Source organism: Arvicola amphibius, chromosome 5 (genome assembly GCF_903992535.2).
Source record: "Arvicola amphibius chromosome 5, mArvAmp1.2, whole genome shotgun sequence".
Lineage (NCBI taxonomy): Eukaryota > Metazoa > Chordata > Mammalia > Rodentia > Cricetidae > Arvicola > Arvicola amphibius.
The window spans coordinates 43029141-43056280 of NC_052051.1; the positions used below are offsets into that span (position 1 = coordinate 43029141).

Sequence of the window (27140 nt, forward strand, 5' to 3'; positions counted from 1 at the left end):
GGCAGGCTTTGACATTAAAAACTCCCTTCAAAGTAGAAACCACTACCTCCTAACCTGAAGAGTCAAACAGCTTTTTTGTTGTCCTTTAAAAACAAGCATAGAATAGCCCAGATTCCCTCCACTGAGAGCCATGGAGACGAATTGTGAGTGTGCCCTTTGTTGGATTATTCTTCACAGGTGTCTCCTGGCATGCTTCAAGTTAAAACAATAAAACCAACAGCCTTCACATCTGACCTGCAGGTTTGAAATTGCACCGGTTTCATGATTAACGAATGGGCTGTTGAACAGGAGGAAGCAGCAGAAGACTGCCCGTGAGAGGGAGAACTGGAGCCCCATTTGTGAGCACCCCTCAAGGTCCTATTCACATGGTTTCCTACCACACGGAACCCCTTCTACATGTGCCTCGACATTTCCGTGTGGAAGTGTCTCACCTCGGACCTTTCCTGAACTGAAAGCCTGCTCACACCCCTACTTCCTTTTAGGCTTCTTTCCACACAAGAGTCTCCAAGAGACTCTGCAATGCACTGACTTTTAGGGTGTACTTGTCGGCTGCCCGATTTGCATGATCCACTTTCTGAAAAGCTTTGGCGTCTCATGCCAATTAAACTTCACCTCAAGTTTCACAAAATCCAACTGTGCAGTGTTGCCAGCTTTTGCTATTCCTCCAAGTGAGGGAAATGGGCCTTTCTACTGATGTAATTTGCTTGCAGAGCTCTATGAGGCTTCCAATTACCGTTTCAGAGTTCCTGGTGCCAGCTGACGTAATTCTCAAACTGGGGCTCAGGACGCAACCCGCAGAGTGGAGCATCTGCTGGTGCAAACCTGAACTAGCTATTTAAAGAGCTCCCTGTCAGGCTTCGCACCTGCCTGGAGGCCAGGCACAGGTGACAGCAAAGCCCTGCTCAGGGCAAGCATATGCCTGGAGCTCAGGGTGCTGGTGGCAAGAACAGGGCAGGAATGAGGGGCAACCCTTCAGAGGAAGATGGGATGCTGGCAATGGACAGAGGGCAAAAGTAACAAGGAGAGGGAAAAGCTGGCGGGCAAAGGATTCCTTACTCCCTTTAAGCACAAATTGGCAGGGTCACCCAGTGCCACCCTTACACATTCGACCTGTGTTCCCACATCCTGAGTGGACGGTCCAGTGCTGTCTCCTCACCTTGCAATCAGTGGACCTGAAGAAGCCTCTTTGTGTGTGAATTTTAGCTTTGTAGATGGTCCAAATGTTCCTCCCCCACTGTCAATATAGAATAGGGAATTCTGGCTTTGGGGAGGATTAGGATGTGATGTGGTATCTGGAAGAGTTTTTTAAATCTTTCCATTGCTTCAGGCCAATCGATTGGTCCCCATTGACAACTCTGTATAGTTGCTACCCTGATTCAGCACAGAAATGTATATCCTCAAAACACTCATCTCCCAGAAGCTGGTTCTCCCAGGAGTAGACTCAAGGATGCGGATATAAAGGTTTATTAAGAAAAGGCCCCAGAGACACCAGGAGGTGAGTGGGAGGAGGGATGAACCAAGCAAGGAAGTGATTTCCTGCCAAAGTCCCAGCCCTGGTCTGGACCCCAGCAGAACACTCTGGAACACAGACTCAGGCAAGGAACCCTAGCTGAGTTTGTAGCAGCCTTCGCCAATGTGAGTGGTGGGGTGGCACACTTGAGACTAACTAGCTCCATCACCAGATCGCTGGTGCCAGCCTCTACCTGCAAAGCTTGCAGCTAACGGCTGGAAACAGGAAGCTACCAGGAGACCCCTCAGGAATTCTGAGGGCCAAGATACAGCACTTCCTTCCCCTCCAGCACTGCCCACTTTCACACCAGCCCCAGCTATGAGTCTTTCATTATGCTCTGCTCCAAGAGGAAATGAACGATCTCTCTTGACAGTCCTGGGGTGGGCTCTTCGCTCTCCAAAGAGTTACCTCCTTGTTCCAGAGGGTAGAAGCGGGTTTGCCTGGAATGCCGCTGTAAGATGGAGCAGCCATCCCGACTGAAGATAACTCGCGCCATCTGGAAACTGCGGAGAGTGTACTTCTGGCTCTCCTGGCCCTCAAGTTCAGAGACTGCCTGAGACAGACACTGACACACCTGGGCAGAGAGCCGGTCCCCGGAGCCCGGAAGTGGATGGGCAAATGCTTCATAGAATCTGTCCAGTGATTTCCGAAGTCCATCCTCCTCTTCACTGGTCTCCAGCTGGCCTTTCGCGGAAGGATCAAGCCAGAAGTTCTCGGAGTCCCAGGAGTCCTTTTGTTCAGTGTTTAGAGAACTGCTATCTGCAAGACACAGCACATTCCAGTACTCAGGCAGTCAGCACTCAGAAACTGGGCTGGTGACATGGCTCAGTGGGTAAAGGTCTCTGCTACACAAACTTAATGATCTGAGGTGGATCCCCAGAACCAAAGTAACATGGAGGGAGAGAATGGACTCCTTCAAGTCATGCTCTTACCTCCACATGCACATGGTGGCATGGACTTCCTACAGCAGCATGCACACACACAATAATGGCAATTTTTTTAAGACCAGAAAGCAACCAACAGCACAAATGTCTCTCTTCAGCTCAGCACACTTACTACTCCCGAGACACTAACGACAGGCAGAATTACCTGATCTTAGAAGCATTCCCATTGTCCTCAGGTTATAGCACATGTGGGTCAGGAGTGCCTTGTTTTCCTTTTTTCTTTTATGTGTATGGGAGTTTTGCCTGCATGTTTGTCTGTGCACCACCAGCATGCAGTCCCTAATGAGGCCAGAGGAGGGTGTCAGGTCCCCAGGACCTGGAATGAAAATGGCCCCCATAGGCTCACAGGGAGTGGCATTATTAGGAGGTGTGGCTTTGGTGGAGTGGGTGTGGCCTTATTGGAGGAAGCATGTCACTGGGGGTGGACTTTGAGGTTTTAGCCGCTCAAGCCAGACCCAGTCTCTCTCTCTTTCTTGCTGCTGCCAGCTGATCCAGATATAGAACTCTCAGCCTCCTCTCTGGCACCATGTCTGCCTGCATGCTGCAATGCTTCCCAGCATGGCAATAATGGACTAAACCCTCTGAACTTGTAAGACAGTCCCAGTTAAATGTTTTCCTTTACAAAACATGGTGTCTCTTCACAGAAATGGAAACCCTAACTAAGACACGGAGTTACAGATGGTTATGAGCTGCCATGTGGATGCTAAAAACTGAACCTGAAGCCGGGTGGTGGTGGCGCACGCCTTTAATCCCAGCACTCGGGAGGCAGAGGCAGGCGGATCTCTGTGAGTTCGAGAACAGCCTGGTCTACAAGAGCTAGTTCCAGGACAGGCTCCAAAGCCACAGAGAAACCCTGTCTCGAAAAAACCAAAAAAAAAAAAAAAAAAACCTGAACCTGAGTCCTCTGGAAAACCAGCCAGCGCTCTTAACCACGGAGCCATCTTTCCAGCTTGGATCAGGAGCTCTTAGCCTGGGGGTCCTGTATATAGATTCATGGAGTCTGAAAAAAAATCCCATCATTATTACCTTCCACCTGAAATTTAGCATTTCCTTCTCTGATGAAATTGGCAGCAGCCTCTGTGGACAAGGCAGTGGGGACTGCTGAAGACCATGGACTCCTCGCCTCCAATACCACTGTCTACCTCACTTAATTATGCACCTCACAGCATCCTGAACAGAGCAAGGCACACTGCTCTGACAATTCCAGCTATTAATCCCAATACCAGATGCTGTCTCTGCATTTATTTAAAGGTATATTTCACCATTCATTTGTTCTTTTATAAATGCTTATATAGTAATCCTTGGTATGTGTGTGCTCGTGGGCATACATGTGGAGGTCAGAGGACAGCCCACACAAGTTAGTCTTCTCCTTCTACCACGTGGGACCCAGGGATCAAACTCAGGTTGTCAGGCTTGGTTACAAGTTCTCTTTCCTATTAGTGAATTTAAGGAAATATTATGCACAAATAACTCTTTATATCCTGTGTTCCTCAATCACAGGGAAGGAAGGGAGGAAGAAAGACAAAAATAGAAAGCTAAGGAAATGTCCCTTGGCTCTGCTAGGGCCAGGACTTTGGCCAGCCATCCTCCCTGAGTTCCTGCCATCAACCTCATCCCTGGGCAGAAGCTCTTGGTTGGCTAGAAATGGAGGGAGGCATCGCCTCTCTAGTCCAAGTGTTGGAGGAACACAGGGGGACGACTTTCCAGCTTGTATTCTTCGTAAGTGCCAAGTTCATGCAAACCAAGAAAAGACTGATACCTCCAGGAGACAAGCCAACTAACAGCATCAGGAAGTTTTCAACTGGATCTTTGGGACATAAAGCACATTACTGAACAACTGGAGCTTTGTGAATGAGGGCTGTGGGTTAGACGGATGTTAAGGTGTGGCTGCCAACTTCCTGATAACGACAGCTTGATTTTAGCATGTAGAATGTCTCAGGTCGTAGGGTAACTAGGAGTGATGGCCATCAGGTTAGACTTTACTTGCAAATAATTCACAAGGGCTAGGGATGTAGCTTAGCTGGAAGAGTGCTTGCCTAGTATGTAAAGCCCTGGGTTCTATCCTCCACTACTATAGTCTGATAGTACACCCACGTGATCCCAGCACTTAGAGGTGGAGGCAGAAGATCACTCCCCCATGGGCTCCGCATCAGCTCTGCCTCCAGGTTCCTGCCCGGTTGGAGTTCCTGTTCTGACTTCCTTTGGTGAGGAACAGTGCTGTGGAAGTGTGAGCTGAACAAACCCTCCCCTACCCCAACTGGCTTTTAGGTTGTGGTGTTTCATCATAGCAACAGAGACCCTAGTTAAGACAGTGTGCGCGGATGGCGCCCTCAGATGGTTCTTGTTGGGTTTGAGCCTGTCTCACTGAATCCCACTTGTCCCTCCTTCCCCTTTTTACAGTGGGCAGCTCTTCTGCTCCCCTGCTTCGGGAAACTGCTGGAAGGGCTGGCCCGTAGTCACTCTCTCAGCATATTGAGTCCTCTTTCCGGTTTGTTCTCCCTTCCCCCCTATAACAACACCTGCACTGGAATTTTAAGGAACTTATATTCTACCATATTAATAAAATGAATCAAAAAACATGGATAAGCTTGAGCTGCCTTCATGCCTAGCAACCCTGCCACCCACAGTTTATACGTTCTAGGATTTGCAACAGTTCCTTTCAAAGAGAGAATCACAAAGAGGGTGTGTGGAGATCAGATATTGAAATCACAAAGCAAGTGTGTGGGTATCAAGATACTGAGTCCAAATTAACATTTCATAAGGGGAATGGCTGCCTCTGGGTCTGCGCTTTTGAAGCTAGGCTGTCCCTGTGGGTGCTTGTTTATATCTGACAGCCAAAACTGGAAGAATCATCCAGAGGGAAATGGCAAATGCTGCCACCCTTCATCTTAATGACAAGCAGATGCTCAAAGGACAGAGCCCTGTGACAGGTCACTGCTGAGGAGGACAGTGAAAGCTGGAAAAATCCACGTGCCTCACATCGGGGCGAAAGCAACTGAATCCCACCGTGTTCTGAATTATAAACTATCTGGGGAAATTGAGTATTAATCCTAAGAAACTAAAATGTCCTAGGACTGGAGAGACGGCTCAGTGGCTGCAGGCGCTTGCTGTATAAACCTAATGACCTGATTCTGATCCCTATCCTCTCAACTCCACATGTATGTACATATGTGTATGCATATTCACACACACACACACACACACACACACACACACACACACACTCATATGCATGTTTGTTCCTGTGAGAAATGTGTTCTGTTTGTTTGTTTTTCAAAATATAGTTATCCTGGAAAGGAATCCCTGAAAAATGCAACCTTAGCAGAAGGTAGTGGTATACCGAAACCCTGTCCAAAAAAAAAAAAAAAAAAAGTTTTCCCACATAGCTTTTAAACTTTCCTTTCAGGGGCTGGAGCGATGGCTTAGCAGTTAAGAGCACAGGCTGCTCTTCTAGAGGCCCCTAGTTTAGCTTCCAGCACCCACACAACAGCTCCCAACCATCCATAACTTAGCTCTAGAGGATTTGACGCCCTCTTCTGGCCTCTGCCAGCACTGCAGGCACATGATATACACACATGCAGGCAGAACAACATACACACAAAATAAAAAACACATCTTCAAACTTTCATTTCGGTGAATAGCTCAAACCCTGGCTTGGGCAGTAAGGACCACTTGTGAGCAGGAAGAAAAGCAAGTGACTGGATCCTAGACTTTTTTGTTTTGTGAGGCATGTTCCCATGTTGCCTCAGCATGCACCACCATGGCCAGTTTATGCATCCTGAGGATTGAATCCAGGACTTCTCTAATGCTAGGCAAGCATTCTACCAACAGCTATCCCCCAGCTCCAGCACAGCTGCTCTGATATGACTTCTCTTCAGCAGAATCAGGATAAATGCGAACTGCTAATTAAGATGATGCTTGAAGTTTTAATCTTAATTACAAAACAAGTATTTAAAAAAGATTTATTTTTATTCACATGCACATATGTGTGAATAAATGTGTGTGTGTATATGTGTGTGTGCACATGAGTACAAGTGACTGTGAAAGCCAGAAGAGTTGAGTTTAATAAAGGTTTACATAAGCTTTAGCACAGGATCAAGAGAGAGGCACTTAGAAGAAAGCAAGACAGACCCAAATCAAGGGGTATGGCTTCTCAGAGAAGAGTTCTAGATAGCGAGATGCAGCCAAGTGTAGGGTGGGGTCTTCACTTGGACAGTCTCAGATCACCTTTGTTTAAAAATTATTTTTACAATTGTCATATATAGGATTTGTAGGGTTTAAAGTTACTGTCTTTAATTTTTTTTTTTTTTTTTTTTTTTTTTTCGAGACAGGGTTTCTCTGCAGCTTTAGAGCCTGTCCTGGAGCTAGCTCTTGTAGACCAGGCTGGTCTCGAACTCACAGAGATCCGCCTGCCTCTGCCTCCCGAGTGCTGGGATTAAAGGCGTGCGCCACCACCGCCCGGCTAAGTTACTGTCTTTAAACAGTTGCTAAGAAACTTAAATGGGGTCACAGGATGATTGCCAACCAAAGATTACAGTTGATACACTGCCCAGGGTACAGGAAGGTTGGACACCTCTGAGGCAAAGTTCAGTCCAGTTTGAGATTCTCAGGTGATGTCTGGGGAGAGGAATAAGGCCCTGTCTGTCATCATCTACACGCAGACCATCAGCCTGGGTCATGGCTGTCTGAACATAAAACACTCATCTGCGAATGGCATATTATCGCTGTGCCAGCAGCCTTCACAGCCCGTGTTAATTGTGCTGGAATCCATGCTTCCCAGTTAGTCAGAGGCTCAGCCAGACTGGGGTAAGCGGCTCTTTCTCTTTCCCATGTCTCCATAATTTCCCTGTCTTTCCATCTTGGTTCAAATCTACAGGGACAGATTTAACTGTAAACAAATATGCTACAAAGCACATAGAGCTCTGTCCCCCTCAAAGTCAGTACCCAGGGACCAATGCTTTGTTTTGTAAAATTCTGACCCTGCTCAGAAATGCCAAAAATTGTCTTCAGTCCTAGAGTCTTCTGAGTGTCCCCACTAGTGACACATCTCGACCCCAGAGGATGGCATCACCCTTTTAGAAAGTGTTGCAAGGCATCAGTGCTTAAATCTGGTAAACACTGTAGGGCATCAGGAAGTGGTCAAGGGCAAAAGCAAGCTTGGCCACAAAAATGGACAGATTCCTTTGTTTCATGAACAATTTAAAAAGCAGCCCTCACAAAAGAATCCCCAAACCAGTTCTGAGCAGCACCAGGCAACAATACGGACAGATTTCTAAATGGTTGCCTTGCAAGGTGGATTTCAGCTCTGGCCTTGTAAACGCTCATGGTCAAAGGTCTGGAACTGGAATGTCTCTGTCCTGACAGAAGAGATGCTTGCTGATTTAGGAGACGGGCCTTGTGACCTTGGGCAAGTTACCTGATGTCTCTGAATCTCATGTTTCCATCTATGCGGTAACGGCTATCACCTAGACAACAGGACTGCTGTAAGCACTGAGTGAACCATTAACATAAAGTCTAGGACATATCAAGTGCTCCAGGAATAAAAGATACTTTGTGATTATTGCCATAGTAACAAGAGGAGAACCCACAGCAGAGTTGCTACAACTGAAAATCAGGGGGGTTGTCACTTAACATCTGGGATTTTAGCAGGTAAGTTGCAGAAGCCCGTGTATGTCTCCTCGGCAGATAGATGCTATGGTCAGGAAAGGCAGCCCTGTAGCTGTTGCCCATGCCATGAAGGGATGAGTCATGGGAACATCCCCCGGCTCCCGCAGGAGGACTACGGCGACTGACGGGTCTCAAGAGCACCCACAGCAAAGCAATCGTGATCCCAGTGTGGGTGGAAACAGCAGGTGCCTTCGTGTGGGGGAGAGTCACACAGAAGCCCAGGCTGGCAGAGCCCTCCAGCTGTCCGCGAGTCACTTCCCCCACGAGACCCCAGGAGGACCATGGAGAAGTCTCCTCTGTTTCAACCCCAGCAGCAATTTCTGGTTTTGTGTTCCCAAGAATTCATATGGGGTAGAGTAACAGTCCAGGCAGTTAGGAGTTTAATTAGAGCCAGCCAGGAAGATACACTCGTTAGAAAGAGAGCGGCCTGGAGAGAGGCTCAGTGGATAAAAGCGCCTGCAGTTTTTGCAGAGGAGCTGAATTCCGTTCCTTGTACCCATGTTGAGCAGATCACAGCAGTCTGTGCTCCAGCTCCAGAGGACCTGATGCCTTCTTCTGGCCTCAAAGAGCAGCAGACAGATGAACACACACAAACATGCACATGCCCTGAATGAACAAATTAAATAAATAAATAAATAAATAAAATAGGAAAAGGTGGGTTCAGCAGAGAGGCCAACAGCCTCCATCTTGGTAGCTGTGATGGTTAATTGTAGCACAAATAATAAAACCCAGAGATAGATATTGGGGTTCAACCCAAACATCAGAAAAGCAAAGTAGTCAAGTCATTAGAGAGTTCTTACCTCTAAGAAATCCTCAGACTGAAAAAGAACTAGTTCCTGTCTCATTCCGGCTTATATTCCTCTTTAGTGCTGGAATTAAAAGTGTGAGCCACCACCACCTGGATCTGTTTCTGCAGATCTGTTACACAAGATTGAACTTGTGTAGCCCAGGGTGGCCTTGAACTCACAGAGATCCAGCTGCCTCTGTTTCCCAAGTCCTGGGATTAAAAGTGTGTACCACCACTGCCTGGCATCTAGTCTAGTTTTACCTTCTGGTCTTCAGGCAAGCTTTATTTATAAAACATAAATAAAATCTCACTATAGTTAATACTGTCAACTTGACAGGGCCAAGAAGGCAATCCCCTGGACACACTGTGGGAGGTTATCTTTTAAAAAATATTAAAGATGAATTTTTATGTGCATGAGTGTTCTGCCTGCATTTATAGATATGCACTACAGGTGTGCCTGGTGTCTATGGAGGTCAGAGGAAGGCATCAGAGTCCCTGATATGGGAGTTAGAGACGATTATGAACCATGTGTGGGTGATGGGATCTGAACCTGAGTCCTCTCCAAGAGCAGTAAGTGAAGTCATCTCTCCAGATGGGGGAGGGATTATGTTGATTAGGTTGCAGCATTTCCTGGCCAGGTCCTGGACCACTTAAGGAGGATGCTACCTGAATGCCAGCATGGCACAATGCTAATCACGGGCACAATGGGAGCAGTCCTTGTCATGAGGGGCTGTATCCCAGAAACCCACCTTCCTTCCGAGGCGCTTTTGTTGGCGCAGACTATCGCAGCAACAAGAGAGTAACCGGGGCAGCAGGCATCGGGCACGCTCTGTTCTCCCTGTGGCCCCTGCCCCCTCTGCCTCCCCCAGGAGGCAAAAAACGCTCTAGCGGTCACAGGACTGCTGAGTCAGAACTGTGTGGGGAAGTTAAATTTAAACAAGTCCAATGAGAGTGGGAAATAGAGACGCCTTGGGCCCCTCCTCCGCCACTCACCTGCAAATCTGAGAAAACTTCTAGCTTTCCCTTCTGTACCATAGGAGCTGGGAAAAGCCCCAAACAGAATTAAAACTTACATAATGCAACCTAAGAAGAAAGCATTGTAGGCAGCAGAGGAGTAAGTGCAAGCTAAGACTGACTAAATGACAGTGTGTGTGTGTGTGTGTGTGTGTGTGTGTTGATGTCAAGTGTCTTACTTGATCACTCTATACCTTATTTTATGAGGCAGAGTTACGCACTGAATATGGAACTATTGCTTTTGCCAGGCTTGTGGGATGACGATATGGAGGGATCTGCCTGTCTCTGTTCTCCTCCTCAAATGGGCAGGGGTGATAGGCACCACTGTTCCTAGACATGGATGCTGTGACTCTGACCTCAGGTCCTCCTGCTTGACTGGAAGGAGAGAATCAACTCTTTTCTAAAGTTGTCCTCTGACCTCTACATGTGCATCGTGGCACATGTGTGTGAATGTTTGCTTGCACACACAAAATAAATGAATAATGTTAATAATGACTAGGTAAACAAGAAAAAGAAACAAAAAGAACAAAGAACATGTCATGGAGACTCCCATGGAAAATCACCCAACTCTATTCTAGGAACAAAGGTCAGGATGTCCTAGCTAACTTAGTTTCTGTTAAAACTGCTTGTTTCAGGGGCTAGAGATGGCTCAGTGGTTAAGAGCACTGCCTGCTTTTCTAAAGGTCCTGAGTTCAATTCCCAGCAACCATATAGTGGCTTACAACCATCTCTAATGAGATCTGGTGTTCTCTTCTGGTCTGCAGGCATGCATGCAGCCAGAATACTGTATACACAATAAATAAATAAATAAATCTTAAAAAAAATGCTTGCTTCCTTCTGTGAAGCCCCCACAGCCAGAACATGGTTTCTGCCTAAAAAAAAAAAAAAACTGTTCTGGATACTTGAGGCTACACCCAGGTCCCCAAACACTTGGGTGTAGTCCCAGCTGAAATAACGATGTTCAGTTGGCTATAAATTATGTCTGAGTGGTCATCTCTGGTGAGCACCCTATAACATAAGGTCCTACTTAAATTGTATTTCACATATAAAAACACAACCTAAAAGCAAAACAAAAAACCCCAAAACAATAACAAAACTTAAAGAGGACAATAAAGAAGAAAAAATGATTCAATTATACTGACCATTCCGGATCACAACAACAAAAACCCGAAATGGTAAAACTTCAAGTGAAACCTTAGCTCCTAAGAAGAGCACCCAGACTAGGCATGCAATCCGTGTTTTATTAATAGTTCCATTTTTCTGTATCTTGCTCAGGGTCATCGATACATGGGTCTATACAAATATTAAACTGAAATGCTTAACATTTCTGTACTTTACTGTTAGGTAAATCGTATCTCAACTTGAAATATCTACACACACACACACACACACACACACAGAGCAATGAATACTGAGTGTATTTAGAGGGGCTGGGAAGATACAGATATAGATATAAACAGAGATAGAGATAGATAAACAGAGCTAGAGCTGTCTCTGGCACACTACAGAAATTAAGTATATTCAAGAGTCATCAATTGTGCTTATGTTCAGCTACAGCAACCAGAGCACGTCTGAACTGAAACCCATATTTAGAAATGTTAACTTCCTTAAGGGCTAAGTGACTAGATGAGTGGATGAACCGACAAATGAGTGTCTTTGCTGCAGGAGCACCATCGGCTAAGGCTTCAGAAAAGGCCCCGGGAACTAAGCCGGTGAGAATTCATGCCAGATAATTTAAGCATTACTTGCCTCACCTTATGAAGTCTTGCCTGTGCTTTACAGTCTTGGTCTTCCAGAGTGGGTGACAGGAAGATGATGAGACTTGAAGAGGGAGGGTACGGGGGGGGGGGGCAGTCACTGGGGACATACCCTTGAAGGACATTTAGAACTCAGGCCTCTCTAATGAACACAGAGACTTCCATGTGCTAATAAGCACACAGTGTCACTAAGCTACATACCCAAGTGTGGCATATAGCCAAGAATGACCTTGACTACACAGCAAAGGATAATCCTCGTGCTTATGGTTATATGACACCATGTGTTGGGAATATAAACTAGCCTTCCTACATATATCCTAGGGTGCTGTCCTCTGAGTATAAGAGCCATTACCATTTTAATCATAAGAGACTCTAGATTGGTAACAATGATGTTCCCTCCTAGAACCGTGGGATGTGTGGCCTTTCCCAGAGAACATAGACAACAATGAAGACCCTAAGAGAGACTTACAGAGATCTAATCTACATGGGAAGTAAAAAAAGACAAAATCTCCTGAGTAAATTGGGAGCATGGGGACCTTGGGAGAGCGTTGAAGGGGAGGGAAGAGGCAGGGAGGGGAGCAGAGAAAAATGTAGAGCTCAGTAAAAAGCAATTAAAAAAAAGAACTTAGGCCTCTCACAGCTTCTCTACTTCCTGGCTCAAGCTGTAAATGGTTTTCTCACTAAGTATTTTCACCACCCCTGCCAGAGTCCCAAAGCACCAGGGCCACCTCATCTTGCACTGGAATCTCCAGGGGCATGGCCCAAACAGATCTTCTCTCTTTTAACTTAGTTGCTCAGGTATAAGGATGCAAAGGTGACTAATACAAATCTCACAAAAAATCCTACGAGAAAGTTGACTGTTCTGGATGTTGGTTTGCAAACATATATCACTGTAGCTACTTTAAGGAAATAGACACAAGATGGCTGGGACAGCTGAGGACATTACTGGGAGAGCAGCAGAAAGACCACAGACTGACCTCGAGAAATGACTCCTTGACAGTTCAGCACAACTGGACGGTCAAGGGGCTGCTGCTTCACTGCTGGGAACCTAAAGAATTCAGAAGCTTCTGCTACAGATGTTGGCTCCAAACTATCCCAGTTGCTACAACAACCTGAAAGCCTCCCAGAGAGGAAGCTGTCTGCTGACTTGGGATGTGCTCGATCACAGCACTGACTGAAAACCATGAAACCTCTGCTCTTACACCCATTCCAAACCAAGGTTTCATATACCAGTTCTCTTCCCACGTATCCTAGGCCAGAACCCAGAGGTTTGTGGGATGATGTCCAGCTGGCAGATCTTAGTTTACACTGGGAACACTAGCCATAGGGATTCTGGAAGTCAAAAGTTGGCACATTCTTTGAAACAAGAAGTCATGCTAGAAGGGAACAGGTAGAGTGGGTTAGAGCGTCATCAGATGATAAAAGCAAGACACAGAACTCAGGAATTTATCCAGCTCCCCACAAGGCTCAAGGGCCATGGAAGAAGAGGGGTAGAAAGACTGTAGAAATCAGAAAATAGGGAGGACCGGAGCAGAACTGTGAATTCGGGCACAGCAGGAGTACTACACGCAGGCGTTCACAGCAGGTGGAGTCATCTGCACAAGGTCGAGCCAGTTAACATCCCAGCATGTAATGGGAGGGGATGCCCAAACTACCTTGGACAAACTGGTCCCTGGTCACTTAGAGCAGCCCTGAATTCCTATACAGTGTGTCCCTGACTTCAAGGTTATGAGAACGGCCTGACTGCTTACCTGCTTCCGTTCTGCTTCTGTAGGCAAGGATTGCTTGCTGCAGATGTCCAGAGTGGCCTTTCTGTACATCTGTCACAGACACAGTTTTGCCTTTTAAAAACTCAAACAAACTGGAGGTCAAGGCTGCTTCCCACTGCTCTGCTGGGAATAGCCCCACCATTGGCAAATGAAGACTCGCTTTGACTCATTCAGGCTTCCTAGGAGTCTTTCTCTTCATGTATCTAGAACACTGAGAGTTCTCTTCATGTATCGAGAACACAGAGTTCTTCATGTATCTAGAACACTGAGAGTTCTCTTCATGTATCTAGAACACAGAGTTCTCTTCATGTATCGAGAACACTGAGAGTTCTTCATGTATCTAGAACACTGAGAGTTCTCTTCATGTATGGAGAACACTGAGAGTTGTTCATGTATCTAGAACACTGAGTGTCCTACTGAATTTCCTGATAAGACTCCAGCTCCTGGAGGTGGACTACTCTTAGGCAAGGTTAAGGGTTGCCAGTCCTAGCAGAGGCCACCATGATGTCATTCCTCAGCTCCAGGAATTGGATACCCCTCACCAATTTGCCCTCTTCAGGACCTCCAGAGGTAAGACAAGCCTAGAATTCAGGTTAAAGATAAGCCTGCTTCAGGTTTCTGTTCTGTCTGGGGTGAAAATCAGGGTGATTCATGTAAAAAAAAGATGCAGTGTGAGAATTCCAGAGTCTGGCTGTGGCCAGGACAACACCAGGCGTCCTCAGGATCTGGTTCGTCTTGGTGGTCACTGATTTGTGTCCTGGATTTGTTGTCGCTGTATCTGCCCTGCTTTGTGCTCCCATTAATCCTTCCCAGTTGCAGGCAGCCGGGGACCTTGCTGTTGCTCCAGGCAGACGGGGACCTTGCTGTTGCTCTTTCCTGTGCCACCACAGAGTTGCCTGCTCTGTTGGCTCCCAGAACCTGCTGCTGCTACAAAAGTCATAGCGGGCAACTTCTTTACACCCTTCTGGGCCTCTCAGCTGCTCCTGGCTGCCTCCCCCATAGCTCACTCTGTCTGTCTCTCAGCTCCCTCCGGGAGTTCACCCTGTCTCTATCCAAGGCTAACTACTTCTCTCCCCATCTCCCCCCAGGTGTCTGCTCTGTCTTTGTCCCTCTCATTGGCATGCTGGAGCCTGCTGCTTTTCTAAGCCTTTCTGAGGGTGTGTGTACCTGATGGGCTCACCTTGCAGTAAATAGCAGACATGTGGCTTGCCACCATCTTGGTCGGTGACCTCATCAGGATGGAAGCAGCCATGTGGCTGGCAGCCATTTTTTACTAAGTTTAAAGAGAGAACTTGCCTTGTGATTTTACCACCATCTTAAGATGACCACGTGGAATAAACCAATTAAAGCAACATCCATAAAATTTTTCAGTCCTCCTGAGCCCTATGCTTATCATCATATCTCCTTTTTAGTCTAAGGAGGCAGCAGCAAGTCTCCAAGATATTTTGGATTAGGATGGATTTTTGTATGACGATTTTTGTCCTGAGAGTAAAAATAATAGAAGAGGATCAAACCATGAACAAGGTTTATGAGAAACAGGACTTAAAAACAATATATGCTTGATGAATACGGTATTAAAGCTGCACCCACACGCATTGATATGCAAGGATTAAAAAATGAAAACAGAATACTTTGCAGTAGGGAGATGCAGGCAACTCTTTACCTCTGTAGTGTTCTTCGCTATAAGACCTGAGCAAACAGAAAAGCTTGGGGCCAGCCCTGGAGAGGCTATGGAGATCAGAGATGCTAGTGAAAGCTTTCAGCGATCGCCACTCTGCAGTCCAGGCGCATAAGTGAAGCTTCGTTTACTTTGCTTAGTAATTCTTCGCTCTTTTGAAAAAGGCTGAGTTACTGAGGGAAGCACAGAAATTTTTTTAAAAAAAGTTTTAAGGAAGCAAAGGAAATATTTATATAAATAGTTATGTAATTATGGAAATATTTAGTAAATCTATCTAGGGCAATGAATGGCTTCTCCGCAGGAAAAATTATTATTGTCCTTGGAAATGTCAGTGTGAACAACAGATCTTCTGGACGTCAGCTTTATCTCAGAATAGTGTCATGGATGAAACTAAAATGTTTGTCCTTGAATGTCCTCAAATGCAGCGTCTGCAAATGTCACTGGTTTGATATATGCAGCAATTCTAGTAATTTTGCCAATTCTAGTTTTCACTATAAGTAGAGGGCTGTGGCCAGATATATCTCTGAGCTAACAGAATGCACCAATTTAGGACCCAGAGAACTCGGCCCAAAAAACCTATATAAAAAAGGTCAAGGCAGAAAGTGCTAGCAGAAGCAGAACCAAGTGGAAGAGGGGATGAAAGGAGCTCTCTTGGAGAAGTCAGCTCAGGTCTCCTCCAGGAAGAGGGACAGGCTTATCTCATGATTAGAAAGTAAGAGGACTCAGGCTTGGCTACTTTGTATTTCTGGGGGCACAAAATATGCTTGAAGTACCCACACTGACCCACAGAGAGCCAGGATCTGATGTCTTAGAGCTGCATCTCTGGGGCCCTGTGTTGCAGGCATGCACCTCCACACTGTTTAAAACAGAAGCAGAAACTCATCTAGCCAGATGGATTCCTGGCCATTCACAGGTGTCTCTGTGCCACTAGGAGAACAGAGAAGAGCAGGAAATAGAGATTCTTGAGTTTAACAGATTTACTTTAGAAAGAAAAAAAAGAAAGAAACAAGAAAAAGAAAAACAAACAAACAAACAAAAAAAACTGTTCCTCCTTCCCTCTCCCCATCCTCTTTCCTTTTCCTTCTTTTATGCATCAGACAAGGCCTTTCTGGCAGGAACGGGACAGGCCTCAAATGAGCCAATTTCACCTCCTGGCTTAGGACTGCTCGCCTCTGGCCAGGTTTTGATGCCAACCTGACAGTTATTAGCAGGGACTGACATCCCTGGTGGAGTCTTCTGATGTAATGTAAATATCTGATAGGTGACCCACAGGTTGAGAGCCACTGTTACAGACTGTCTCCTTAGCTAAGGTCTACTCAGGTTAATGAAACTGACTCATAGATGTATGTCTAACCACTTAGTTCTTTGCTAACTTTGTTAAGATTCAGCTATTTACATAAACTGAGTCATACAAGAAACTGTAAAAGTACACCATGAAAGAATCAGAAAGCTCCCGGTCTCTCTGTGGACTGCACTTATGGTTTAAAGTTTTATTTTGATGATAAAGGACAGTCAATTAAATCTTCAATTCAAAATTTTAGGGTCAAAACAGAAATAAAACTAGAAAATCTTATAAAAGCTACTAATTTGTTGGTAAACTGTTAAAGATAACTAAGACGTGAATGTTAATGGGTTTTTTTGTTGTTGTTGTTTTGTTTTCAAAACACAGTCTCACCGGGTGGTGGTGGGCACACCTTTAATTCCAGCGCTCAGGAGGCAGAGGCAGGCTAATTAAATTGTATTAAATTTTTTTTTTTTTTAGTCCAAAACTTGTGCTGTGTAAGGGCCAGATTTTGGTGACATAAGAAAGTTATGTGGGCCAGGCAGTGGTGGCACATGCCTTTAATCCCAGCACTTGGGAGGCAGAGGTGAGTGGATCTCTGTGAGTTCGAGGCCAGCCTGATCTACAAGAGCTAGTTCTAGGACAGGCTCCAAAGCTACAGAGAAACCCTGTCTCGAAAAACCAAAAATAAAAATAAAAAAGTAAAAAAACAGAGTCTCTCTGTGTAGCTCTAGCTGTTCTGGAACTTGCTCTGTAGACCAAGCTGGCCTTGAACTCACAGAGATCCACTTGCCTCCGTCTCCTGAGTACTGGAATCAAAGGCGCGTGTCACCACTGCCTGGCTAGGTCAGTCATCTTATAACTGATCAGTTCTTTAATGTCCTCCGAATTGTGCTTGTAGTCAAGCTAAGTACAAACGTCTTTCATTTACAGAGACAAGCATTAGCCTTCTGTATAAGTCTTCAAGGTTATACCGGAAGCAAGTAACTAAAACCAGCTTTTAATCAGGCATACTTAATAGTTTAGATGATGGCCCTTAAAGTCTTCAGAGCTAGCTAGAAATATGCTTATGCTATTGGCCAAACAGTATTGCAAATAATATAGTTTCTATGTGATTATTTCGGGTCTAAGCAGCCGAGAACGAACAGGCAGCCTCCGCCAACAGATTGGCGCACCATGCCAACATGGTCTGAAATGTTTAGGGCTGATGTCCGCCACCCACTTTGGGTCTGGATGCTTTTGTGCCCACTTGGAGCCCACAGCTCAGTGCTTCCAGCCTGGGCAGGCGGCAGAATCAGGTCTGCTAGGAGTAAACAGAAAGAGGAGCATGGCGGACTCCCGCAGCCATACAAAGAGACATTTCCAGGCCACGCAGTGTGCTGCATGGCGGATTTAGCTTTTACTCAGATAAAAAGTATGACTGTTTCTCAGAGTTGAGGTGGTGAGGACAGCTCCCACCCAGCAGTCTCAGAGGCAGTGAACATGCCTCTGTCATGTTGGACTGGGCAGAGCAAGCAGGCAGGACTGTGGAGTTAGTTGGTCCTAGCCATGCCTGCTTAGCATTTAAAAATAAAAGGGTCCTGGTCAAAAAATAATTACAGATATGCACACAATAAAGACAAATCCAGATTAAAAAGACCTCTAAATGGGTCACAGTGTTGCATAAATGTATGTGGGCTTGAGAAAGAGAGAGAAAAAGAATATAGACAGTTATGATACAAAAGAGTATAGACAGCCATAGATTAAAGTAGTAAAGATAATAAAATAAATATTAAACTTGTAAAAAAGTAATAGAGTAAGAAAAATAAGCCACATAAAGATGGAATATACATAGAGAGTCTGGATTATGTATATTATTGTGTTTTCTTTGAATTTTTGACTGTAAAAGAGTACAGAGAGACATTTCATTATGCAGACTGCTAAACTAAACCAGCATAGATATTTTAAAGGTTCCATGTCTTCAGAATTTGGGTCTAAGGATTTGTTGTTTTGGAAAAGAGGTTCTTCTTTTGTTTCCACAGAGGATGAGAACCTGTGGAATCATTCCAGGCTAATGTGGCTTGATAGACCAAGGCCCCTGAAAGGTCCTTGTGAACACCCTCAAAAATATTTTGCCCAACAAAAGGCAGGAAGCAGTTTGGAGAGAACTATACCCAAATTCTCCAAATATTATTTATAAATATTTGTTTACATTTAAAGGGGGATATGCTATAGAGATTTGCATTGGTATGGATCTTGGTTTATTGATACAAATTTAAGTTCAATCTTGTTATATGTCTATTTTTGCTCTTGATTAAGGTATTCTGTTTGTGCAGCTCATTTAAAAATGTAATGTATAATTAAGAAATATAGGTTAATAAATAATCATCTTGAAAGACCTGGATAAATCCAGACCCCCCAACAGGAAAAAATAGAGCCAAAAAATCTAAGCAGGGAGAGAAGAATCAGAAATCTAGGATTAGCCAGTTCAGTTTCAGGAACTAGCTGAAGATAAAGTTAGATTGTAATCTTGAGTATAATCTTGAGAAACAGGGAGTTGCCCCCTCATGATCATCACTGGTATTTTCGGAATTTTCTGTGACGCCCCACCCCCACCCCTTTCAGATTACTGGGCTGTGGTTTCTTCCTTTAAAAACCCCTTCTCCCAGTCACTAGGGGTCGAACTCCTCCCCTGCGTGGGTTATGAGTCTCGGCCCCAGTGCACTGGTACCTGTCAAATAAACCTCGTGTGATTGCAGCAAGGATGGTCTCTCATGAGTTACTGGGAAGGGGGGGGGTCGTGTTATCCCGAGACTTGAGTGAGAGTCTCCCCACACTGGGGGTCTTTCAATCTATAATAGTCAAGCTTGTGGTCATGTTAGTTAGGTTTTCTAAATATATAAAGATATATTTCAGTTAGATAATCTTCAAACCTTTCAAAGACCTATAGAAAATGGCATTTAAAATGTTTTAAAAACTTAGAACTTTTCATTACAATGAGACACATCTGCTCCTGGCAGCACCAATCTATTTCAAGAGGATGATGGGCATCAAAGAGGCTTCTTATGGAGTTTGTTAGGCATTTGGGCAAGAAATTGTTCTTGTCTGGACTGCTTAATTGGATATGCAGGATCCACAGAGAGATAACTGCTGAACTTGCCAAAAGGTGAGACAATCCTTCGGGGTTCCTGCTTCATGAAAGAGTCTGCCAGACATTCTGCAGGACACAGAAGAAAATTACTGACAAAATGCCAATATAGGCAAAACTGTCTTTGAAAATTTCTGCTTCATGGAAAAGACTGCTAGATATTATGGGCCTGTAGGCTGAAGATGGGTACTCCAACATTACAGAAAAACACTGGGTAACTGTCCAGACAGTGAGATGTCTTTGTCAATTCTAGAGTTTTAGAAGTTGCTTACAAGGTACTTCCTGTTAACTTAGGCAATATTATAGCCTTCTGGAGTCTTTGATGGAGTTATAGAATAGATAGTTATAATTATAGTTTTCCTTAGTTATAATAAAAGATAAAGTAGATATAAATATTGTAACAATAATTCTTGCTTGATACCTGTTTTGTTATATGTAATTTTACTATGTTGATCTTAAAACCTTCCTTTTTATTTAGACAGAAAAGGGGAGGTGGTGTGGGATTCCCCTCTGTATGCTGTGAATACCATTGGTTAATAAAGAAGCTGCTTTCAGCCAATGGCTTAACAGAAAAGATATATAGAATAGGCAGAGTCAAGAAGAAGCCATGTAGTTGCCACAGGAGATAGATGCCTCCGCCAGAGTCTACCACAACTTTGCCAGTAGGCCATGACCTCGTAGTGATGCACAGATTAATAGAGATAGATTAGTTTAGGATATAATAGCTAGCTAGAAATACACTTAAGCTATTGGCCAAACTGCAAATAATATAGTTTCTGTGTGGTTATTTCAGGTCTAAGCAGCCAGGAACAAACAAGCAGCCTCCGCCAACACTAAACCTCTGAACTGTAAGTCAGCCCAAATTAAATGTTTTCCTTTATAAGATTTGCTGTGGTCATGGTGTCTCTTCACAGCAATAGAAACCCAAATAAGAGAGTGGCTCAGTGGTGGACCACCTGCATGCATATATAAGGTCTTGGGTGAGTTAAACTCCCAACACCACAAACAAGCACACACGCACTTGTTTGAAGGCATTTGCAAGTCATACAGCTAGGTGTACACTTACTGAAGAGATGGTAAGGAGCAGGTAAGAGAGCAATACTGTAGTGTGTAGGTAAGTGCACAGGTTGCTCTCCAGCATGATGCACAGAATTCTGCTTAGACTGCAACTGTCTTCACTGTTCGCAATACCGGTATTACCTCTAGGAACTCAGTCTTGCAGTTCTTGATCTCCAAACTTCAAAATATTAATTTTCTTGACCATATTTGGTTTGGTCTAAAAGTGTTCTCAAATGTCTTGGGGAAAGCAGATAGAAGAGTGGGTGGAAGTGCTAAAACACTCGAGGATTAATACCACACCAAGACTACGCTCAGTACAAATCAAAATTACCACAGAAGTTTTTTTTTTCTTTTTTTTTGGGGGGGGGTGCGGTGTGCAGGGCAGGAAGGCAGTGCTAATGATTGAACTCTGGGCTTTGAAATGCTAGGTAGGTGTTTTACCAAGCTACAGCCCGCCCTCTTATTCCAGGCCTTTCTAACAGGGCACCTTACTGAGTATACATTTGCCAATTAGTTTGGTGAACTCTGCTGGATATAAAGAAATATCATTATTTTGGTTCTGTTTGGAAAGATAGCCACATGTAGAGTTTACAGATGGCGGAACCTTGAGAGGCAAAGGCTTGCTGGGCAGCTCTGTTACCTGGAGCTGCTTCTCACACAGCCCTACTGTCTGCTCTTGAGTGTTCTCAGCCTGCTCTCTCCATCTCTGTCTCTGTCCTTCTGTGGAGGCCCAAAATGTGAGCCTAATTTCCACCTTGTCTGATGGTCAGAGAGGTTGGAGGCTGACAAGCATAGTTGTATGTCCCAACTCAGGAGGTGCTTTTTGGATATGCAAACCTACTTCTGTTCCTTCTTCTATGACGTCACCTGGGGAGGGGTGGCCTTTAGCATACATGACCTAGAGCAGCTTCGTTACCTAGACAACAGAATGCTAATGTTTGATGTCTCAGAAAGGTAAAGCAATTGACTGTGAGAGTTAAAAAGTCTTTTGTTACCTTCCTCCCCTCCCCCACCCCCATTTACATTGGGTATAAAAGCTGTGGAAAAATAAACACGGGTGATTTTAGGATTTCAGTTATCACTGGAATACCCTCCCTACCCTCCCGGTATTATTCTTTGGTTTCTGTCTTACTATTTTTATGCACCTTCATTAATTCTTTACTTATATTTCTAAAATTTTCATGCCTCTACCCCGGTAAGAGATGATTTTTGTTGAGGCCAGTCCTCGACATCCGTCTATTGGCATTTATCTGTCCATACCACCCTGACTTTATGGACAAAAGTATCAGACTAAAACATCAAACCGTGTTTAATCAAACATTCCTGACTAGAGACTAAGGTTGTGTGTTGGTTTGAAAGAGAAATGTTTCCCATAGTCTCAGACATTTGAACGCTTGGTCCCCAGTTGGTGACACTGTTTGGGAGGTTTAGGTGGTGCAGCCTTGCTAGAGGAAGTATGTCGCTGGCTTTGAGATTAAAAGCTTTGGTCCCCCGCTGCTTCCTCCTGGCCACTGAAGATGTGAGCTCCCAATTTCTTACTCCCATTGCCATGACACACTTCCCTGCCACGACAGTCATGGTGTTCCTCTGGAAGCATAAGCCAAAGCAAGCCCTTTTATACATTGTTTCTGGTCAGTGTTTGTCTCACTGCAACAGGAACGCGACTAATACAAGCGGGAGGAATGAGAAGGGCGAGTTTCCGAAGGGTAGAGAATGGAATGGCAAAGGCTCCGCACACAGGGGACATGTCAACTATTCTGAAAGACAGCTGTGAACAGAGATCCCTACGAAGGCAGAGGAAAGAGAAAATGTTTGATTAGACACGAGAAGTTATAATAAGTCTGCCAGTTGGGGAAGGTAAATGTTTGCTGAAGATTATACACATGGAAAAGATACGTCACCAAGTCTAAAGTAATCAAAAAACCCAATTTCATATGACAGCCTTACTCAATTTTAATAAAGCTACAGCACCAACAACTATGAACCACAGTCCAATCTGTCTCCGTGGCGCAGAGGGAAATGGCAAACGTCTTTAGCATGACTTCCAGTGAGGCAAACCTGAGTTAATTACTCCCAAAGTAAGCAGACACAGACTTGGCTTAGCAATGAGCCTGATCTACACATTCATTTCCACATGCTGGAGAAACTTCCTAGTAACCAAACATGCATCCGACTGCTCCAGGGACACGTGTCCATAAGAAGGGCCATCAAAAGGCTTATTTTAATTAATGACTAATTTTTAGCTTTATTGACATAGTAGTTGCTTGTAATTTGGAAAGAAAAGACTGGGTCTTACACTGAAAAGCAATGGCTTCCCATCCCTCCGCATCCTTAGTCACTACTTCAACTTACTGCTTCAGTTTGTCAGATCTTTGTGTCTATCAATGTTGTCAAGGCCAACACCGCAGTTCTGGACATCACCTGTTCATCCCCTTCTCGGGTAGAGGGGACGGCGTCCCTTTCCCATTCTCTAAGAATGGCCACATCAATTTCATTAAAGCAGTGTTTAGTGTTTATATAAAACTGATTACTTGTACATTCTTATTTCTATTCTGTAATTGTTTGCTGTGATTTTAGACAGGGTCTCACTATATAGCCCCAGCTAACCTGGAAATCACTGTGTAGACCAGGCTGGCCTGGAACCCACATAGATCCACCTGCCTCCGCCTCCCAAGTCCTGGGGTTAAAGGCGTATGTGCCCAGTTTATCCGCTGTGTTTATAGCTAACTAAACTGCCCCAATCCTGTGCTAGCCTCTCAGGACAATTTTCCTCTGTTAAGCAACTGGGATAAAATGGCACTTTCTCAGCCCATGCTCACAGCCCAGAACCTTCTACCTCCTTGCTCCAACCTGCTTGATTCTCTGGCCATTCTGGTTTTGGTGTTTTGTTTCTGTTTGTGGTTCTCCGTCTCCTTAGTTGTCTCGGCTTCTCCATGTTCCTCATTTCTCACTGCACTCCCAGTCACCACAGCTCCACATTTCCTACTGGAGGACTCCTGCAATGGCTGAGTCTGTAACTGGGGGGTATGAAAAAGCTAACAGGGAGCTCTCACATGGACAGAGCTTGTAGAAAGATCCTCCCACCACCTGACCAGACAGATAGGAAGCTTCAGGGTCCCATTTCTGGAGACTTAACCAGAGACCAGAGTACAATAAGAGAGAGCAGCACTAAGACCAGGGTCAGGCAGGTCACAGGCAGAGGGAAGGAAACAGTCCTGAAACGGAACAGGTGAGCAAAGATGGGAAGCAGCCTCTGCAGCCAGAGCCCTGAGAACCAGGACCAGCAGGTGGAGGGAAGGGTGCGGGGTGGGGGGTAGGGGAGGAAAGCAGCCTCTGCAGTCAGAGCCTCTGCCCTGAATTGGCTCTAAGAACCATTTGTGCCCTTTCTCCACCAGCCACCCTGCTGAGAGCCCCAGGAACTGCATACTGCCAGGCATGTTTCCTATGCTGCCATTCCCTGTTTCCTCTACCTGGGGCCTCTGGCGCTACTTGAGAGCACCATGGCCAAGGCCCATCCTCTGAGTGGTCATCCAGCAGTCATTCTCAGCTCACCAACAAGCTGGCTGGTCCTCGCCAGGCCCCAGTGCACTCAGTGCACACACTCAGCAGGTTATTCTGTCTGTTTTCCTCAGGCTGTCCTTTCTGGAAACAGGGACCCTGGCCTAGCTACAGTGTTTTAGAGAGTGAGGAAGACTGAATGGGTGGACCACCCTGGTTTCTAATGCTAAAGGACAATCCCAAATAACCAGCAATGTAGCGTACCATGCCCGTCTGTGCTCTATGCGCTACCATATGGTTCATAAACCGGGAAAGGGGCTGAAGATTGAAACACACAAAGACTCACAGACAGAGAGAGACACGAGTCATCCTTGAAACAGGAATACCCCAAGAATGCCCCCTTTATTGTATCTAGTAGCAGCTTATATAGGGATCCTTAACTGATAGCCATGCCCCAGCCAAACCCACCAGCAACCACTCCCTTGCCATCAGGAACTCCTGAGGGTCTCATGCTCAGAACAGCTGCAAGCATAACACGTTGTTTACAAGAAATTCAGGATCTGGAGGTTCACAGCTCCCAATACATAGACACATCAAAACCATCGACCTGGAAAGATGGTAGTGGGGTGGGAGGCAAATGTCGGGTCCCAGCTTAGTCCCTAGCTAGTGCTTTGGCTTCTGAGCCCACCTCCTCCACCTGCATTTTCTCTCTCACACACAAAAAGGGTGATTTCAGGTTTCTAAGTCTGAGAATAAATAGCAGGATGCTTGAGCCTGCAGGTGTGTGTCTCCTCGGGTTCATATGATGAAATCCCATCCCAGGTGATGGTGCTGGAAGTGGGGCCTTTGGAGAGTGACTGAGGCATAGCAGAGGAGCCTTTTATTAGTTGTGACATACTAGTGACTTATAAAGGAGAGCTCAGACAGCCTTTTCCACTGCTTAAGAACACAGCTCTGAGCCAGAGACCAGGTCCTCATCATATACCGAATCTGCTGGCCCTTTAGCCTCAGACTTGTCATCGTCCAGAACTGTAAGCAACAGACTTCTTTTATTTACAAGCTAATTAGTTTACTCTAGCCACCCAAACAGACCAAGGCAGACTGTGGAACACAGTGAGCTGGTCTACCCACAGGGTTAGAACTTGGGCTGGAGTGATGAAGACAAGTGCTGGTTAACTGGACTCTAGGGATCTGTTTTTCTTGGTTTTATTGAGGCACAGTCTCATACAGTCCAGGCTGGCCCTGAACTCCTGACCTTCCTGCTGGGATTACAGGCATTTATCACTCCAGCTTTGATCTGTGGGGTTTTTTGCTTTTATTGTTTTAATTACCATCATCCATCCTATCACACTCTGTAGATGTTTTTCATAAACTTTTTAAGGAAAGAAAGCTATTTCACTCAAAATATTAGGCAAATTAGGGGCTGGAGAGATTGCTCAGTGGTTAACAGCACTGACTGCTCTTCCAGAGGACCCGGGTTCAATTCCCAGCACCCACATGGCAGCTACAACTGTCTGTGACTCCAGTTCCAGGGGACCCGACAGCCTCATAAAGACTTACACACAGACAAAACACCAGTAAGCATAAAATAAAAATAAATATTTATTTAAAAAATATTAGGCAAATGGAACCAAGCCAGTGACCTTGGGATGTGTGCCTGTATCACTAGACAGATGGTCCCTTTCCCAGTTTTCTGATGAAAGTTCCAAAGTGCTAACAAACGAACAATAACTGCGCCTGAGAAGGTGGCAGGCTCTTCCCAGGCAAGCATAAGGAAGAACCTACGTTTGAATCCCCAGTACCACGTAGAAAACAAAACAAAAAGACAGTTGAGCGTGGCTTCACATGCCTGTGACCTGAGCACTGGGAGGCATCAATGAGCCTCAGGTTCACCGAGAGACCCTGTTTCAAAGCAAGAAGTTGGACAGCGGGAAAACCACTGATAATCTCCTCTGACCTCCAAGTGTGTGTGCACATGTGTATGCACACACACACTCATGTACACGAACCGATATATACACACTTAGACTGCCTTTAAAAAGGAAAGACTCAGAGGCAGAGCTGCTCCTCTGCTGTAGAAAACCCCCTTCCACCTCCTTCCTGCAGGAAGCGGTTCCTCAAGTGAGAGGTCTGTGCTCTGGGAAACTGAAGCCCCTACTGCCTTGGTAACCAGCGCAGTCACAACCCCAGGACTGCAAACCGGCCCTCAAGTAGGAATTTAGTGGCCAATAGCGAGGCAGGAGAAAGGATAGGTGGGGCTGGCACGCAGGGAAGAGTAAACAGAAGGAGAACTCGGGAGGAGAAGGAACAAAAGAGAACAAGGAGAGAGGACCCTAGGGGCCAGTCACCCAGCCACACAGCCACCCAGCCACCCAGCCACCCAGCCACCCAGCCACCCAGCTACCCAGCCACACAGCCAGCCGCGGAGTAAGAATAAAAGTAAGATTACAGAAGAAAAGGAAAAAGCCCAGAGTCAAAAGGTAGATGAATAATTTAAGAAAAGCTGGCTAGCCGGGTGGTGGTGGCGCACGCCTTTAATCCCAGCACTCAGGAGGCAGAGGCAGGCGGATCTCTGTGAGTTCGAGGCCAGCCTGGGCTACAAGAGCTAGTTCTAGAACAGGCTCTAGAAACTACAGGGAAACCCTGTCTCGAAAAACCAAAAAAAAAACAACAACCAACCAACCACCACCACCAACAACAACAACAAAGAAAAGCTGGCTAGAAACAAGTCAAGATAAGGCCAGGCATTTTTATAAGAAAGAATATGCCTCTGTGTGTGATTTATTTGGGGGATGGGTGGCCAGCCCCCCAAGAGCAAAGGGCCTCAAAGAGCCAAAAGAGTAAAAACAAACAACTAAATTATAAGTGTTTTGTTTTTTTACATATGCTTATTTATTAAGGAAGACGCATGTCATGTATGTGTGTGCACGAGTCATGCCCCACATGTGTACAAAGAGTATAGCTTGCGAGAATCCTCTCCTTCCACATGGGTTCCAGAGGTTGAACCCAGGTCCTCAGGATTGACAGAAAGGGTGACTAAGCTATCTT

The 27140-nt window shown here is 45.3% G+C and overlaps 1 protein-coding gene across 4 annotated transcripts in view; it reads right to left on the reverse strand.

The window, feature by feature from the left end:
• Positions 1–1448: 1448 nt before the first annotated feature.
• Shld1 (shieldin complex subunit 1) overlaps positions 1449–27140 on the reverse strand; it is a 67037-nt gene continuing 41345 nt past the window's right edge. For all 4 annotated transcript variants that reach the window (XM_038332067.1, XM_038332069.1, XM_038332070.1 and 1 more), the window contains exon 3: positions 1449–2269. In XM_038332067.1, coding sequence (XP_038187995.1) covers positions 1827–2269 — 443 coding nt within the window. In that variant the 3' untranslated portion in view covers positions 1449–1826. The remainder of the gene's footprint in view (positions 2270–27140) is intronic.